The sequence below is a fragment of the Rhopalosiphum padi genome, chromosome 3, assembly GCF_020882245.1.
Source record: "Rhopalosiphum padi isolate XX-2018 chromosome 3, ASM2088224v1, whole genome shotgun sequence".
Classification (NCBI taxonomy): Eukaryota; Metazoa; Arthropoda; class Insecta; order Hemiptera; family Aphididae; genus Rhopalosiphum; species Rhopalosiphum padi.
The window spans coordinates 15,711,083-15,728,611 of NC_083599.1; the positions used below are offsets into that span (position 1 = coordinate 15,711,083).

The 17,529-nt window shown below is 33.3% G+C and overlaps 1 protein-coding gene across 1 annotated transcript; it reads right to left on the reverse strand.

Annotated features, from left to right (window-relative positions):
* Positions 1-11,957: 11,957 nt before the first annotated feature.
* LOC132924820 (uncharacterized) lies at positions 11,958-17,372 on the reverse strand. The gene has a single exon (XM_060989262.1). The coding sequence runs from the start codon at positions 17,370-17,372 to the stop codon at positions 12,093-12,095; it is 5,280 nt and encodes a 1,759-aa protein (XP_060845245.1). The 3' UTR covers positions 11,958-12,092.
* Between the last annotated feature and the right edge of the window lie 157 nt (positions 17,373-17,529).

A 17,529-nucleotide genomic window follows, 5' to 3' on the forward strand; every position in this document is an offset into this window, starting at 1 on the left:
CATATTCAATTAGCAACACCGTCGATGTTCGTTAAAATGCATATTTGTCGACGTATATTATCTAATATGAGACTATGATAGGTATTATTATATTATTACCCGACATCTAATTTCGCTAATATTTATAATGTGTATTACAATGACACGAATGAATACCATAAAAATGTACGCGTCGATCGCTGGCCAGTGATGACGATCTGTCGCTAAATAACTATAATAATACAAAAAAAAAATAATAATTTTCAAGATGAAAAATAGTACAATTTAAATAACTTATAATAAATAATTCAAGTCTAATAGACAATGACAATAACAATTTAATCTGGCTAGATGGCACAGTTTTACAATTATAATATGATTTGTGGTGTTCGGTGATGAATTTGATGCTGCCGTTGAGATAATATGACAATATAACATTATATTATATTATATCATATCACCTATATTATACACTTGATTATATTTTTTTTTGTCTAATGTTTGGATACGTTTGAAATAATATAAAAAATGACTACGACCGAAAAGAAACAAAGATAAGATGACCCAAACGGCGCTGATTATAATATGCATAATATATAATATATATATCACGTATGAAACCGTATTAGGTACCGGCTGTCTTTGGACTTAAATCCATTTAAATTAAATCTAATAACTGTGATACTGGTCTATTGCGAACAACAATTACATAATTAATTTACATTTGCATACCATTGAATGTATTAATAGCATCAGTACTAACCAGTTATGTTGAAAAATAAACTATATTAATTTTTTATATCCATAATAATGTATAATATGTTAAGTTATAATTACTATGATATATAGAAAACAGAATGAGTGTATAATTAATAATCAGTATATTGATAGTTGGCTGCACATCATATATGCTATATACTCGTCGTCGTTATCTAAGATCTTCATCATTTCTACTGATTTTCCTTTTTTTTTTTTTTTAGTTATTTTATTGCTCCAATTTTAAAACGAGTTATAATATATAACTATTATATAATTATAATAATATTGAAAGACTGGCCGTATGAAACTTTTAACTATAAATCAAAAGCTTTGCTTAACAACTATAAGCAAATATAGTAAAGCATATTATTTTGTTAAAAAGTTAAAGCTAATTCAAACATTATTAATATATTATTATTTGCAGATAACTATTAACTTGAACCTCCTCGTTCTTAATATTGACCTTAGTTAGCTAACTGAAGTTAATGTTTTTCTTAAACTTACCCACCTTTGAATAAAAGCCGGTATTCGGAATATTTAAATTGTGTGGGAATCCTAATATTGTTTAGATGTATAGTACCCAGTTTTAATTCACATTCACATAAGCTTTTTCCCACATTTTATTTCTATAACTCGTGCCCATGTGTTTTAAAATCCCTCAAACGTTAAACCTAAATCGATGTGAATTATTATAATGTAATACTGATAACATTTTTATTTCTGAATTTATAATATGTATTGCACTTTATAGATAAAATTTCAAATAATATATTTCATGGATGTTAGCATTATACAAACCATTGATAAAGTGACTGTTACAGATTCTATTGACTTTGGCTAATGGAAATACGTCTTAAATTTCGACCAACGTTCTATGTTTACCTTCGTGTCATTTACCAATGTGTATTTCATTTAAGACGTCAAATAAACCTGTAAGTTAAATTGTGATTTAAAAGGTTATAAATATGCTACTTTGAGAGTTTTTAAACAACAATAGAAACTTTCAAAATCACCAAAGATAAACAGCAAACAACAGATTTGATTAGAAAAACAATTTTATTTTTCACACCATCGGTATTTGTACGGAACTTGTTCCATAATCTGTACATTCACATAACAAAACGATGATATATGTATGTACCTATTATCTGTTTAAATTAAACTTTAGCTAAAATATATTTAGTAAAGGTAATCATGCGTTCTAGTAAATTATTAGGTATATAAATATAATTAAAAAATCTGTACTATTAAATTTCCGCGTCCGTTGATTTACCTATTTTATGAAATTATACTATGCAATGTGTAAAAACTGAAATTCTTTTAAAATGTTAATCTATTTAAAAATCAAAATGCCAAATGGATAATATGACACATGTATTTATTGATTTACCAGTGTAACGAACCTAAGTCACGTACTCACCAAGATGACCACGGCCTATCAGTAGTAACACAAATCTGGAGGCATATATTTTAGTTTCCTTAGAATTTTTTTTTTATTAAATGTGTGAAATTAAAAAAATCACTATAATATTATAGTACAGTAAATATTAAATTACCAAACATCAAATAATATATAATTGTAAAAGGTATAGTGAGTAGCGTTAATAAGAAGTTACCTAATGGTAATCTCATTTAATTATATTTTATATGTTATACAAAATTATTAAATCAAAATTTTATTTAAATTTTATCCATCGCAAGTATGAAGTAGAGTACCTAATCTAGAATAAAAAAGAATACTATATTTTAAAGTTTATAAATATTAATACGATAGTAATCTCGTACATAAAGATTGAATATCTACAGAAAAATAAAACAATAATTAACTCTATTAATATTATTTTTTATTAACTTCATAATTTCCATTATATTATGTCGCCTGATGTTTTAAAAATATTCCATCCAGAAATTTTCATTTTTTTTTTTTATGTTACTATTTTAAATATAAAAATATTCAGTCATATTAATTTTTATTCTAGATTTACCTATACTTATCAGTTACTACTATTTCCTATGGAAAATATTCGTAGTTATTAAAATAACTTTTCCGATCATTAATCAATATGAGGATTTAATTACTACTCAATTTTTAATTAACTGACAAAATATTTTGTTTTTAAATTTTGGCCTTGAATTTGATTTAAAAAATTATGTTTAATACTATTTTAAAACATTAATTAGTCCAGTTTTGTCATAAACTGCCTCAAACCTTGATTTACAACTCTTCCTTCTCTTACAGAAAATAATATATACAGTATTAAAAACCATGCTATTTTCCGTTGTCGAGTAAGCAAATTATTTTTACTCGAAAAGGCAAATACTTTTAATTTTTAAATTTCTAATTTCGATAACTTTAAATATATATTCCTCTAAAGGTAACCAAACCAAGTCTTGAAGTCAGGTATCGTGTATAGATTTATTCACATACTATGAACTTATAGCGTACTGATATATTTTATGTTCAGAATAATGCAACTCGTTTATTATATTTTAATTTCTATGTAGAGCAACGAATGTATCGGTTTTACAATATTGTATATTTTCAGTGTTTTCACTCAATTTCTCTTACATTAGTTGGTCACTAGTCGTGGAATATGTAACGTTCTAACTCACGCTCTCCGTCACTCAGTGTTCCTTTCCTTAATTCACCAGCTCATTTTGATACCATTATCGATAAAAATAATATACAAAAATACACTACCTCCTGCTTTTTCAAAATGGAAAAATCATAGGACAATCACTAATGGTGGGCAGCGATAGTCCATAGCTATTAACCCTCTTCTAATTCTCTGATCATAAAATTAAGCTTCAATGTTTAGTAGATACCATGGTTCCTAATTGTGTGTTATCCCATCCACTTATTTGCATGGATCCCGACAAAGAAAAATGTATGAATTGTACGTTTAAATCGGGTAAATTATTAGCCACCAACGGTTGTATACAACTACATTTCAACTTAGAACTCCAAAAATACTTCTCATGGCAGTCGGAATTGATGATTTCTTCTCGTTTTACGATCTCATTATCCGGTATGGCGGTATTCACCACAAATAACTAACCAACAACGTGTCGACGATGACCGTCCGAGCAGATTCCATCATCAGTTCATTTGTTGCTCATGCAAAGGTTGCCCCCTATCACAATATTTTTACTTAAATTCCGGATATCATTCTCCCATTCCCGTCTAAAATTATTCAAAATGTTCGTCATGTAACGTGTTTTATTATATCAGAACCATTTTAATCAATTCACTTTCGTACTTGACCAGTCGCTCCGGATCACCACAGATCATTATAAACGAGTTCGAAACAATGGTCAACGATAATATTGCAAACTCCGGAATATCTCCATTCTATCTCATGGCTAAAAAAAGTCAACAGTTGACAATCGCGCGTGTAAAGACTTTAGATGTAGATTGAACTCAAATAACCGATACCTCTATCCATCATCAATTCGACTTTTCGTGTTCTTTTTCGTCTCCTCCATCAGCTTTAGTGTCATTCACTGTTCCAAATTGTTTACCTAAATATCAGTGGCTGCTGCAGATAACATCCAATTGACACCATCACAACTCTAATCAAGATCGTCTTTACGATTTTCCTGCCTTCAACATTTCCTGAAAAAAGCGTCATCGACGACGCTCTTCATGAACATTTTTTATATTTTTGATACTTGTATGACATTATTTTTAAATATATATTTTAACAAATTTTAATCATCTTTGGATTTTTTTTTTTTAAATAATGTACTGAAAAATATAAAGATTTAAAAAAAATATTTCATTTAAACATTAAAGTTATTCATGAATGAATTTTAATTTAATGTTAATTATTTATATTGATGTTAGGTTATAATATTATTGTGGTTTCAATATTGTGTTAACAAATCAACAAAAAAAGATATGGTTCCTTTAGGATATTTTACGGCCTTACCGCGCGGACACTATTTAAATACATTATAATAATAATATCAATATTCAGCCCCGTCGATGATTTTATTTATTCATATCTCACACGTACGACGCACTATACATTATGAACTAGACGTGTTCGGGCGAGTGTTCGGGCCATTTGGTGAATTAAATTATATCTATACTCTACAAAATGTGTGAGGACTGCTTAGTACCTACAAATGACAAACATACGCATATTATAATTTATAATTTACACTACACTGTTGTGATATACGTCATATCACGCGGGCGATGTCAACGGTTGGAACAAATAATGTTTAATTTAATCTATTAATGTACGCTACACTGATACAATAAAATATTTTGTTGATTGTATAGGCACATAAATTGATTATTTCAACACTTGACCTTCATAGAATTTAACTTAAATATAAATTACTAATATATACTGATTTTACTGACATTATTGAAATACGGCAGTAAAATTGTAATATATTTAATAAAAATAATATTGGTATACAATTCAACATGATTACATCAAAAACCTATACCTAGCATGAAAATAATACATTCCTTTCAATCAATATCTCCCAGAACAATAACTAATGTTCACGATATATTAAAGATTAAACCCTTCACAAAGAACTGAAAAATACAATAATAACCACCGCTGAATAAGTAAGCATCTACATATTACAAACGATTCTATAAAAAAAAACTATATCTTCATTAAAATCATCTGATTTCCTATGTATTTTCTCCTGATATAATAAATAATAGTACATACTATTAAAATGGTGCAGAGTCTGGAGATATTTTAACATAATTATTATATAATAATAAAAAATATTATAAAATAATATCAAATTACCAGAATTGTATACATAAAAAAACATATTGCATATTTGTAATTCTTTTTGTTACCATTATCATTGTAATATTTTTTTCTGCTGAAATACATAAATAAACATTTTCTTTGCTTTTATCTTCTAATAAAATAATAGGTACCGTTACCGGTGAAAGATGTATTATACTTATTAGTTATGATATCACACAAACTAACAATGCATCTATTAATATTGAAACAAATTTAAGTAGGGGTTATTGTATTCAATTGTATTCAATTTTATACGATTTTAAATTTGTACGTAATTAAACTATTTTATAAAAGTACATAATTATCAAAAGTATTTATAAATATTAAAAATATCATAAAAAGTAAAAAACATCATAATACATGGATTAGAAAGTATTTTATTGAATATAATATATTAGTTTTAATAATATGAGGAATGAGTTAAACAAAAAAATGAAAATTTTTGCCATATTATAATATCTATAAAGTATAATTTGGCATAATTTGAAAAGTCGGTTAAGAAAACCACAACATAAAATGCCTTCAATGAATATTACTTATATCGCTATCTAGTAATCAGATTTAAAAACCAAATACACCAATCGATACGGAGAGAAGTGTTTAAAAAACCATATTATCATAACATTTGTTAGAATAAACCAGCACCTATACGTCCTACATCAATTATCATTAATTTACACGGATTTTATTTGGAATTTATATGCATGCAGCTAAAATATATTTTTTTTCAAAGAATAGTCTTGTCGTGGGGGCTTTGCCTCACAAAAGTTTGTGTTCATTAATTTGGCACTCAATTTTTAAATCGTTAAGTTGTTCTCCTCTACTTATTTTTTCCAACATCGAGCACTAGATAGAAGCATATTTACTGTTTCAAAAAAATAAAATTAAAAACACCATTATTCAAATTTGTCGACTCAAAATCTAAAATTGTAAGCCATGTTTCATGCAAAATACCTTAATAATTATTAATTTACAAATATTTAAGAAACAAAGAAAGGATACACTACACTATGGGCTGTGGACAATAATTATTTATAATTAATTTTGAAGTATGTAAAAATTATATTTTATACATATTATAGATTACCTATATAGGTATATAATATATAAATATAAATCACGAAAAAAAAATCAAGAAATAGTCTGTAGTCTGCAGTGTATTTTACATATTTTTAAAATATTACTCTGAAATTTCAAAAATGTATTTATTATGTTAATTATAATTTCCTAACAATCACATACAATTCGTATAACAATACTTGTTAAGTTGAATAGTATACCATCTCTTATTAAAACAAAATAGAGTGATAATATTGTTCTGAAATTATTTGTTCAAGATTCTTATTAAGAATAGTAAACATTTTTTTTTTTTAGAAATACATTAACATATTTTATTAAACATCAAAATTGTAAAACTGTGAATGTACGTTTCGTTTGTAAATGCAAAGATGATTTGTAAGTTTTTATTTAAAAAAAAAATAATTAAAAATTATATTTATTTTGGTCATACCTAAAACTAATAGCCTCATCAAATCCAAATAGAAATATAATGTAAGGTGTTAAAGAATCGAAACAGATCTATTAAAAATAGTAGATATAAATCTCAAATGATAAAGGCCATCAACTAAATGGTTTAGTGCCCATTTGCTTTTCCTTAATATTTAATATTGAATTTTCAAATTCACGATATCGAGGACTGATAGTCAATCTATAAATCAAATAATTATTGAAGCAACGTCTTAGAAGACAATTATTTCAAGTAATATATTATAATATAACTATATAAGCATATTAAAGGATTAAATTAATATAGTATCAGTTTAGATATTTGAAAATGTCCAATAGTCAATCATTTATTTACAAATGAAATAACTTTTGTTCTAATTAATATTTTTAAAATATTTCTTTTAAATATAATTCATAGACACTTGCGCTACATTTTTAGTATACATTTTTTATTTTTTATACTGAAAATAAAAAAATTTCCAAAATATTCAAAACAATAGCCAATTTTTAAATCTAATTTTTAGAATAATTTAGACGATAAAAAAATTTATTTAAGTCAAATGGCTCATTTTTTTATATATAGATCTCCGTGGGACACCTTATGTATTATAAAGTATAATGATGTATTTATAACTATTAACTACATAAAAAATTAAATAGAACAAAACAAATTATTCAAAGGTGAATTATTTACCATGAGTTTATATATTACATTTAAAAAGTACAAGTTTAATTAAAATCAATATGAATCAAATGTCTATATTAAATATAATAACGTTATAGGTAACACTAAATTATGATATACAATAGCCTTTGTTGAGTTTAAAAATGTCTTAATCTTAATTGACTACAATGTGGCATTTAAATAATCCCAACTGTGTTTTAAATAAAAAATAAAACACCTAAACCTGCTACCTATCGTTTACTTGCAGTATGTTCTGTTTTTACTCATTCATTATTAATGTACAGCAGCAGCCTTCTCAAAATCCCAAATGCATAATAACATAATATAGGATATTGCTGACAACTTCTAATACCGGGTAGTCTCGTACAAAATCGTGGGAAATTTGTTTTATAGCATTAGAGGTCATTACATGTGTTTTCTCCGTCTTACAATATATATCTAATTTGAATTCATCATGAAATCTGTCTTTGTATTGTTATCATTAATATAATTATGAATTTACCTATTAATAAATTTAATAGTAGGAACATTATCTGTTATAATTTGTGTCGAATTTTTACGAACATATTTTTAAGCGAGTTATCAGCATTTATTTATTTTAAATTTAAATATAAATAAATTAATTAATTATAATATTTTAATTATTATAATTCACTTAACATTTAAACATCGTAAAAACCTACGGGAGATAAAAGATACAGATACTATACCTTTAAGTTTAATCATTAGTCAATTCTCTCTAATATTAAAGCTAATAACTCAAAATCAGTTCTTCTAAATCAGCTATGTTTAAACTTCAAAACAATATTAAATTTGAAAAAAAACACCAAAGAAATGTTCTGTCTTATCGAAGTTTTAGTATATATTATATTGTGTATAGTACACGCAGTGTATCCTTAGATAATGGTAGAGATTTACGACCGATATCTTGAATGAAAAATTCACGAAATCATAGTTCTTGGATCTGCTGTTGATTGACATTGTTTTCTATTTTGAAGTTAACTTGTCATATTCAAAAATTGTTTTAGCTATTAGGAAAGTATGTTGAAATGTGTGTATCCAATTTATAGATCACTACCTTTATTACTTTATATCATATAAATTGATTGCACTTTAAAAAAAAATAAATATTTTAACCAGTTAAATGCATAAAATATACAATAATATAATATAATATGCTATTTTAGATTCTGAACGGAGAGATGAATGTATTCATTTTACAATAATATATTTTTCTGTGTGTGCGTGTGTCTCTTTAAAAGCTTAAATAATAAATAGTGAAATATGTGCTTCAATTTTAATGGTGGTGTCTGAACAAATTGAATCTATTTGGTTAAAGAATCAATAGTGAACTAGGCACTTCGTAGTTATCGTTAAATTATAATAAATCGTTTATGCTACTGAAGCATAGTTTTTTTATAATAAATTATTGAATTTGAATAATTTTAAAATTTAAAACAGATTTACTAGAAAATATTGATGGATTTACGAGTAAGTATATAATATAACTATTAATTTATGGGATAGGCAGTAATTTTATTGTACTTGTATCCTTTTTTGAAGGATATTAGATATAGTTATAAGCATAGACTTTTATTATTTAAAATTTAAAAACTATTTTAGTGTTAAGTGTTAGGTCTGTTCGTTCGTAGGAAATGACCTTGAATGGAAATAGCGCCAGGTTGTTGTGACACGTGGCACGTTTAAAAACTTAACATTCAGCGAACGCTAATATAAAAGTGGTTGACTCAATAAGAATGCTTGCTACTATGGCACTATAATGGTGATGTAGTCGCTGTGTAATTGCATTTAAGATTGTTGTATGCTATAGATCTTACCATTTAAGTTTCTCATAAACATATTTAAACATCTGACAATATAATTTAAAACGTTAGTAGACACGAGCCGGTATTATTTTTATTTATTCATTTTTTTTTTTAATCTAACAAAGGATTTATACTGACCTATATAATGCGACAATGGCTGAGGGAAGATACATTTTTGTATATAATTTCTACTTAACCATTGTGGTAAATACACTAAAAATTCAGTATATATTATTATTTATTATAAGTTAGCACGCTTCTATTTTTATTCTGCATCACTATATAGATGTTAATCTAATACTAACTTTAATTTTAAAAATATAATATTCATTGAAAGTTAATTGATCAACATTAAACTAAAATTTCGTGTGAAAATTAAATAATATTACTTAAAATAACGCTCATCATGGTTCAATGATATGATCGAATTTTAATCGTAGGCCGACGAAAGTAAATGGTTAATACCACAGCTAGTGTTAGGTACTTTTATATATATTATATATGTATAGTAATAGGTACTGCTGGGCACCTCTGTGTTCACACAATTCTCTCAGAGAATCGTGTTCTTTTTTACGTTTTCCGACAAATGTGTGACATTATGAATTTCTTGGGCGAATATAGTTAGGTAAGCTTTATTGTTTATTATATTACTGTGTTATTTATACTATTAATACCATAATTATAATTGTTTTATAAGGAGAGCAGATTCTATTCTATCAAATAATAGTTGATTATGTAAATTTTAATTTTAAAGAAGGTTTATAAGAGGATAGTCCGTTTATATTTGCATGGAATGAAAACAAAATACCTAATGCATTTTGTTTCCTGGGAAAAACGTAAAAGGTAATTTTTATTGTACCTAACATATCATATTTATAACCATTATTTAATTTAAAAATGACAATTTATAAAAAATTCATCAATGACATTTTGGCAAAATTTTTTGACACAGTTAAATGTATATCTATATAAATTGTATCATTAGATTATTATATAATATTTTAATAATGAAATTGTTTAATGTTTAATAACCATTGAATTTAAACTAAAAAATAAAAATCAATTAAACAGTCAATATTTTTAACCCAATTAACATTATTTTCAATTTCCATACCTACAATACTCTTAGTAGACCAAATGATTAAAATACAACCTTCAGATTTAGTTAAATATATTTTACCTTGTATTTGATCAAAATATTCTTGGTTTATATTTAATTTATAATTATTTACATCTATAACAAACTTGATTATATAATTTGAGTTTTCTAACAAACAATGTTTTAAATCTTGGTAACAATATTTTAATGGATATATGTGTTCGCCAAAAGGGCTCTTAATATACAGTTAGCCCCAATGACTCGCACTATAAGGTGTGGTAATACGCAGATAATATAAAAAGAGAGTTTTTTGGTCGAATTATTGTGTTAATTATATTAAATAATAACAATATTAATAATAATTATAATAATGGTGGACGTCTCCACAAATTACAATAAATAAATAATAAATGATTTATACATAACCATCCAAAAGGAGTATACTAACAATAATAATAATAACAATAATAATAGTGATACCGACCGTGATAGCGTCGACGAAGAGATACGCTTGTTATCACGATATTGATTGGTGAACGGATACGACGACGGCGATCTGTTAGCACAGCCGTAGGTCAATGACCATAAGTGCGACACGGCAACACGTCGAAGTAATTGGGCAGCGCAAACCACGCGGTATATATATAATAGCGGGCGGACGGCACACGCATTGACCGCAGACAGGTGGCACAGCGAAAAGAGGTCGCAATTCAAAAAGGCGCCCTTCTGCAGAGTATCACAAGACACGACACCGGACTTGTGCAATGCGGCGCACGCAAACCGAGATGGTCGCTCACAAAACAGAAAAAACTAAAGGCCGCAAAATGCCGGACGTACGGCGGAGCAACAACTGGTGACCACACCAAAACACGGTGGGCGGCTTGCTGGACTTTAGATAGCCAGACGGACATCGTCGGCTATCGCCGATTATCATCGTTAACGATAATAATAGCACCGATAAATATTCGGCCGTGTGTGAGTCGCGAACATGCTCCCCCTTGGGATACGGAGACGTATTACAATGATACTTGAAGACTTGACGTTGATTAACAATTCAATAAAGGTATATAATAATACAATAAAAAAAACATAAAGTTATACAAAAGAAAAAAAAAATACATAATAATACAACAATATAGTATAATTATACCGACAATATTTATTGATAACAGATAGCCAGTGGCGTAAGAGGTGTGAAAAGTATATAAAAATAATGACCAGGGTCCATAACTGACACATAAAATAATAATATCGTACCCCTTTATATTTTGGGTCATGTCAAACACCTCCCCCATCAAGCTATAAGCCAGGGAACCAACTGTATACTGAGCACATCCAAGGATAGAGCGTGGTATGTACATAGGCAATGAATATAAAAAGTAAAAATTAATAAATAAATAGATGGTGATATAAGGAGAAAAAAAATGAGTTAGATCAGGAACATAAGTTTATACGGTAGGGAGCTTTACCACTTTTACAACTGGGCGAGTCAAAACCCCGGTAGATGTCCGAAGGCGAACGACGCGCACGACACCGTCAGTACCTGGCACTGCTTCAAGGATACGGGCCATGCGCCACGTTAAAGGTGGTGAATGCGGGTCCTTGACGATAACTAAGTCATCTACAGCGAGGTTAGGGGTATCAGCTGTCCATCGTCCCCTCGTTTGCAATGTTTGCAGGTACTCGTCCCTCCAGCGACGCCAAAAGGCTTGAGCGCATTGGTTGAGTAGCTTCCAGCGGTTATTCAAAGAATATTGAGTGGGCGGTATGTTTTCCTCTGGCGGCGCAAGTAACGGTTGTCCGATAAGAAAATGTCCTGGCGACAAGTAGTCAATCTCGTTAGGATCAGTGGAGCTTGGAGTGAGCGGGCGCGAATTTAATATAGCCTCCACGCGGCACAATATAGTAGTAAATTCTTCTAGAGTAAATGTGTGCTCTCCCATGATGCGGATTAAAAGGGTCTTGGCCGAACGCACTGCCGCCTCCCATAGGCCGCCGAAATGCGGTGCGCCTGGGGGGTTAAAATGCCAAACAGATTGTATAGATGCCGACAGTTGACCTTGGTTGTCTCGATGGTTAATAAGGTTTTTGAGTTGGGCTGCGGCGCCGACAAAATTTGTCCCGCAGTCGGAGTAGATATCGGTGGGAAGACCACGACGGGCGACAAACCGATTGAGCGCAGCTATAAAGGCATCAGTGGATAAGTCAGACACGACCTCTAGATGTACCGCCTTGACTGCAAAACATACGAATACTGCCACATAAACTTTATACTGACGCGCCTTCCGAAGACGGTGCTCCTTCATAAGCAACGGCCCTGCGTAATCAATCCCTACACGGGAGAAAGGGCGACATTCGGTTACACGGGATCGCGGCAGATCTGCCATAACCGGTTGCGGGTTAGCGGCTGACAGCCTAACGCAACGCGTACAGTGACTGATGACTGTACGAATAAGAGTACCCACTGACATAATCCAATATTGACGTCCCAAGAGTGCTGTTATGACGCGGGGACCACTGTGGCCGGTGAGATCGTGCCAATGACGTATTAGAAGTAGAGATAGATGAGACGATTTTGCCAATAGAATTGGATGTCGTTGTTCGTTTGATAGTTGAGCGTTGGATAATCGACCACCTACTCGGATTACGCCACTATCATCAATGTAAGGTCGGAGTCGTGCAACAGACCGCACCGATATTGGTTTTGAACAACTTAATTCATGACGAAGTTTACTGAAGAATGTTAGTTGGGAAAATCGGACAATTGCCAATGACGCCGAATCGAGCTCAACGCGCGTGAGATAACACTCAAAAACTTGCTGACGGCGACGACAGAAGAGAATGAAACGACGGACATAGGCGACGACACGGATCATGTGCACATACGACGAGAATCGGGAGTACCATTCCGTTGTTGATTCGACGAGTAGAACCGTAGGAATCTCTACCTTAGCCTCGGGAAGTTGGTCCGGTTCAATTGATGGAACACGAGTAGCCCATTCGACGGTGGGTGACGTGAGGAACGTTGGACCCTTCCAAAATAGTACATGATTCACTAAACCAGATGGTGTTAATCCCCGGGAAGCACAGTCAGCCGGATTATCTTCTGACGATATATGGTGCCACTGACAGTCAGTAAGTAATGACTGTACTTGATGAATCCTATTTGACACAAAAACCTTGAAGGTCACGTGGCGCACTGCCAACCAATTGAGGACGATTGTAGAGTCACTCCAAGCGTGAGTTTCAACTATTTCCAATTCCACACTAAGTGTCTGTTTGATGCGAGACATCCACTTTGCTAGAAGGACTGCGCCGCACAGCTCCAACCGCGGGATGGTTGATGCAGCCATCGGAGCGAGTTTAGTTTTAGAACCCAGCAAAGAAACGAAGGAGGAACCGGATGAATTTTCAGAACGAATATAAACGACCGCTGCGTATCCACGTTCGGATGCGTCGCAGAAACCGCACAAGACAACGCGCATACCGGACCGCGTATGAACAAACCGTGGAATACACAGTTTCCGGAGTTCCGGCAACTCCGTTACAAATTGGTACCAGACGTCACTGACGGAAGGTGGTAATGGTTCATCCCAAGCAACGTTAGCCCGCCATACCAATTTCATAAAATGTTTCGCCATAAAAACGACCGGCGACAGAAGCCCTAAAGGGTCAAATATTCGGGCTATTAACGATAGCATGCCGCGTTTCGTAGCTACCAGCTTCTCACTTTGAAATCCATAGGTGAATGCATCATCGTGTGGGCTCCATCGGAGACCTAACACCTTAACTCCGTCGCCTTCATCAAATGGCAATGCACCGTTGGCTCTGTCTTCCGGGGGCACATTATTCAAAATTGATTGGGTATTACTAGACCATTTCTTTAATTCCAGCCCAGCTCGGCCGAGGACGGCGATCAGTGCAGACTGCAGTTCAACTGCTGCCTTTTCAGAATCGGCACCGACGCATATGTCATCAACATATGTGTGAAATAACAATGCCTTACGAACGGATGGGAATTCGGTGCAGTCAGAATCCGCGATATGTTGTAACACACGAATGGCGAGGTACGGCGCACAATTCACCCCGTACGTGACTGTGTTGAGCTGATATTCTTGCAGCTGATCATATGGTGACGCACGCCAAAGGATACGCTGAAATTTGCGGTGTTCTGGAACAACCAATATCTGCCGATACATTTTGCAGATGTCTGTTGTGAAGACATACTGCAACAGACGGAATAATAGCAACACGTCCACGACGTCACGCTGCAATTTCGGGCCGGGTAGTAAACAATTGTTTAACGATACACCATTAAAAGCCCGAGCGGAGGCATCAAATACCACGCGAATTTTCGGATCTGTTTCTGACGGCTGATACACGGCATGATGAGGTATATAATATGATCCGGGACTCGAAGTAGGCGACATATGTCCTAACGAACAGTATTCTGACATAAATTTAACATATAGATCACGTAGTCGGTGGTCAGCGGATAATCGCCTCTCTAGATATTCAAACCGTTTGATCGCGACTGTACGGGAACCGCGGAAAATGTAATCAGTAACGGGTTGACGGAAGGGTAAAGGAACTATAAAGCGGCCTGAACTAGAACGAGTGCAACCCATGCGAAATACCGACTCACATTGACCTTCCTCCGTGAATATTTCAGGCGCAGCTGCAGGTTCTTCTATGCTCCAAAACTTATCGAGTAACGATTCAACCGACACGTTCAACAATGATATAGGGCACGAATGTGGTGACTGCGACGTAGAATTCGGAACTGGTCCAATGATAATCCAGCCGAACACCGAACCGAACGCGACTGGAAAGGTATCACCAAAGGACACTCGTTTGCCATTCAGTACCTGGGCAAATATATCTGCACCTAATAGCAGGTCTATGGCGCCCGGAATGGTGAACGAAGGGTCAGCTAAAGCTAGGTGTCGGTACTTTTCGGAAAATGCCCTTGACAACGGCTGACGTGGCATATTTGCTGTAATCGTTGAGAATACCCATGCCTTTATAGGTAAGACAGGTTCCTCAGCATACCGCGGTTGTACATTACAATTTACAATACCGAGAGTATCAGGGACCGGCGCACCAGACAACCCAATTACCGGCGCTGTCCAACGCGATACGCGCAAACCAAGGCGGGACGAACATGATGACGTAATAGCACTTATTTGGGAAGCTGAGTCAACTAGAGCCCGGACGGTGTGTAAAGTACCTACATGGTCACGAATTTGAACGAGTGCTGTACCCAACAAAACGGAATGAGAATCGAGCTGTCCAACGCACGATGTTGACACAGACGATGACCCTGGTTGATCGGCAACTGGAACGGTCTCTTCCTTACGCGCGGTTCCTGCAACTTCATCTGTATGGACCAATGTGTGATGCTTACGAGAGCAGTGAGAACACACCGTTGATGATTTACACTGAGGGCTCCAATGACCGTCCTCTAAGCAACGAAAACATAATTTGTGGTCACGGGCCCATTTTGATCGAACGTCATTCGACCATCTTTTAAACCTATTACAAGACGGTAACGCATGTTTTCCATTATTGCAACATATACACTGAGACTTTGATGGCGGTGGTGCCGCATTGATAAACGATGATTGCGGTGGCTTTTCTGATCTACGGTGGCCCTTCTTATCATAACGAGGTTGTCCTAAAGAACGCGACGGTTGCACCGGCTTCGAAACATGAAGATCTTGGACACGTTCAAGAATAGACACACGCGATTTGACGAAGGCAAAAAGCTCATGAACCGTGGGATAATCGGCCGTAACCTGTGTCTCGAATAATGTTCTGCACGAAGTGGGTAAGCAGCGCGATGCAAGCGAGAATAGAATAAAATCACCGAGATTCGGTATGGCCAATGATTCGAGCACAGAGACACTGTCACTAAAAGCAACCATAAACCGGTTGAGTTCCGCCAATGATTCGGTAGTAGATGGTGGCGTGCTCAACAACGACTCTACCACAGATCCGGCAACCAAACGAGGTTTATCGAAACGAGATTCCAAACTCGACCAGATCAATTTATACGTGTGACCAGACGGCGGTATACTACGAACCGCGTCCATCGCTCTACCCTTTAAACACCCTAACAGATAATGCAATTTGTCGATATTGGACAATGTAGGGCGTTGGTCAACCATAATAGAAAACTTGTCGCGGAATGAGGGCCATTGAAAAATATCGCCTTCAAAACTTGGTAATGGAATTTCAGGTAAACGCGAGATCGAGACCTGACTTGAGCTGACTGTAGGTAATGAGATGTCCGGCATAGTCGTCTGTTGTACAACTGGTATTGTAGCACCCTTATTTGACATAACAGATACATGGGACCCGCTACGAACCGAAATATTGCTGGAGGATTGCTCAGACTCACGATATCGCCTGGCGACAGATTTGCAAAATGTGACTAACTCACGCATTTCCGCACTTAATTTAGCTGAGTACTCAGATGAGCGTTCGAGAGATAATAGATGATCCAAAATCGCTTCATCCTCCACCTCAAACTTTGACCATAAGTTGTCGAGGTCTTCGACTGCCTCTAGTAAATGCGGCGACTCTTCCGGATCTTTCATACTCCGTTCCGCGAGACTCATAACTGAGCGCAAACGGTTAACCGCAACATCGCGCTTAATAATAGATCGTTCTAACAGACGAATTACTCGACGGCTTTCGTCAGCCTCCGATGTATTGGCGGTCATCGTGACAAAATTTAAACAACCAACTCGAAAAATATAAAATTAACGACAATAATAGTACAATAGAAAAATAAAAATAAATTAATTGCAGAAAATATCTCGCAGAAAATTAAATCGTAATAATGTACTCTCGACAATAATATAAGTCTATTGATACCAA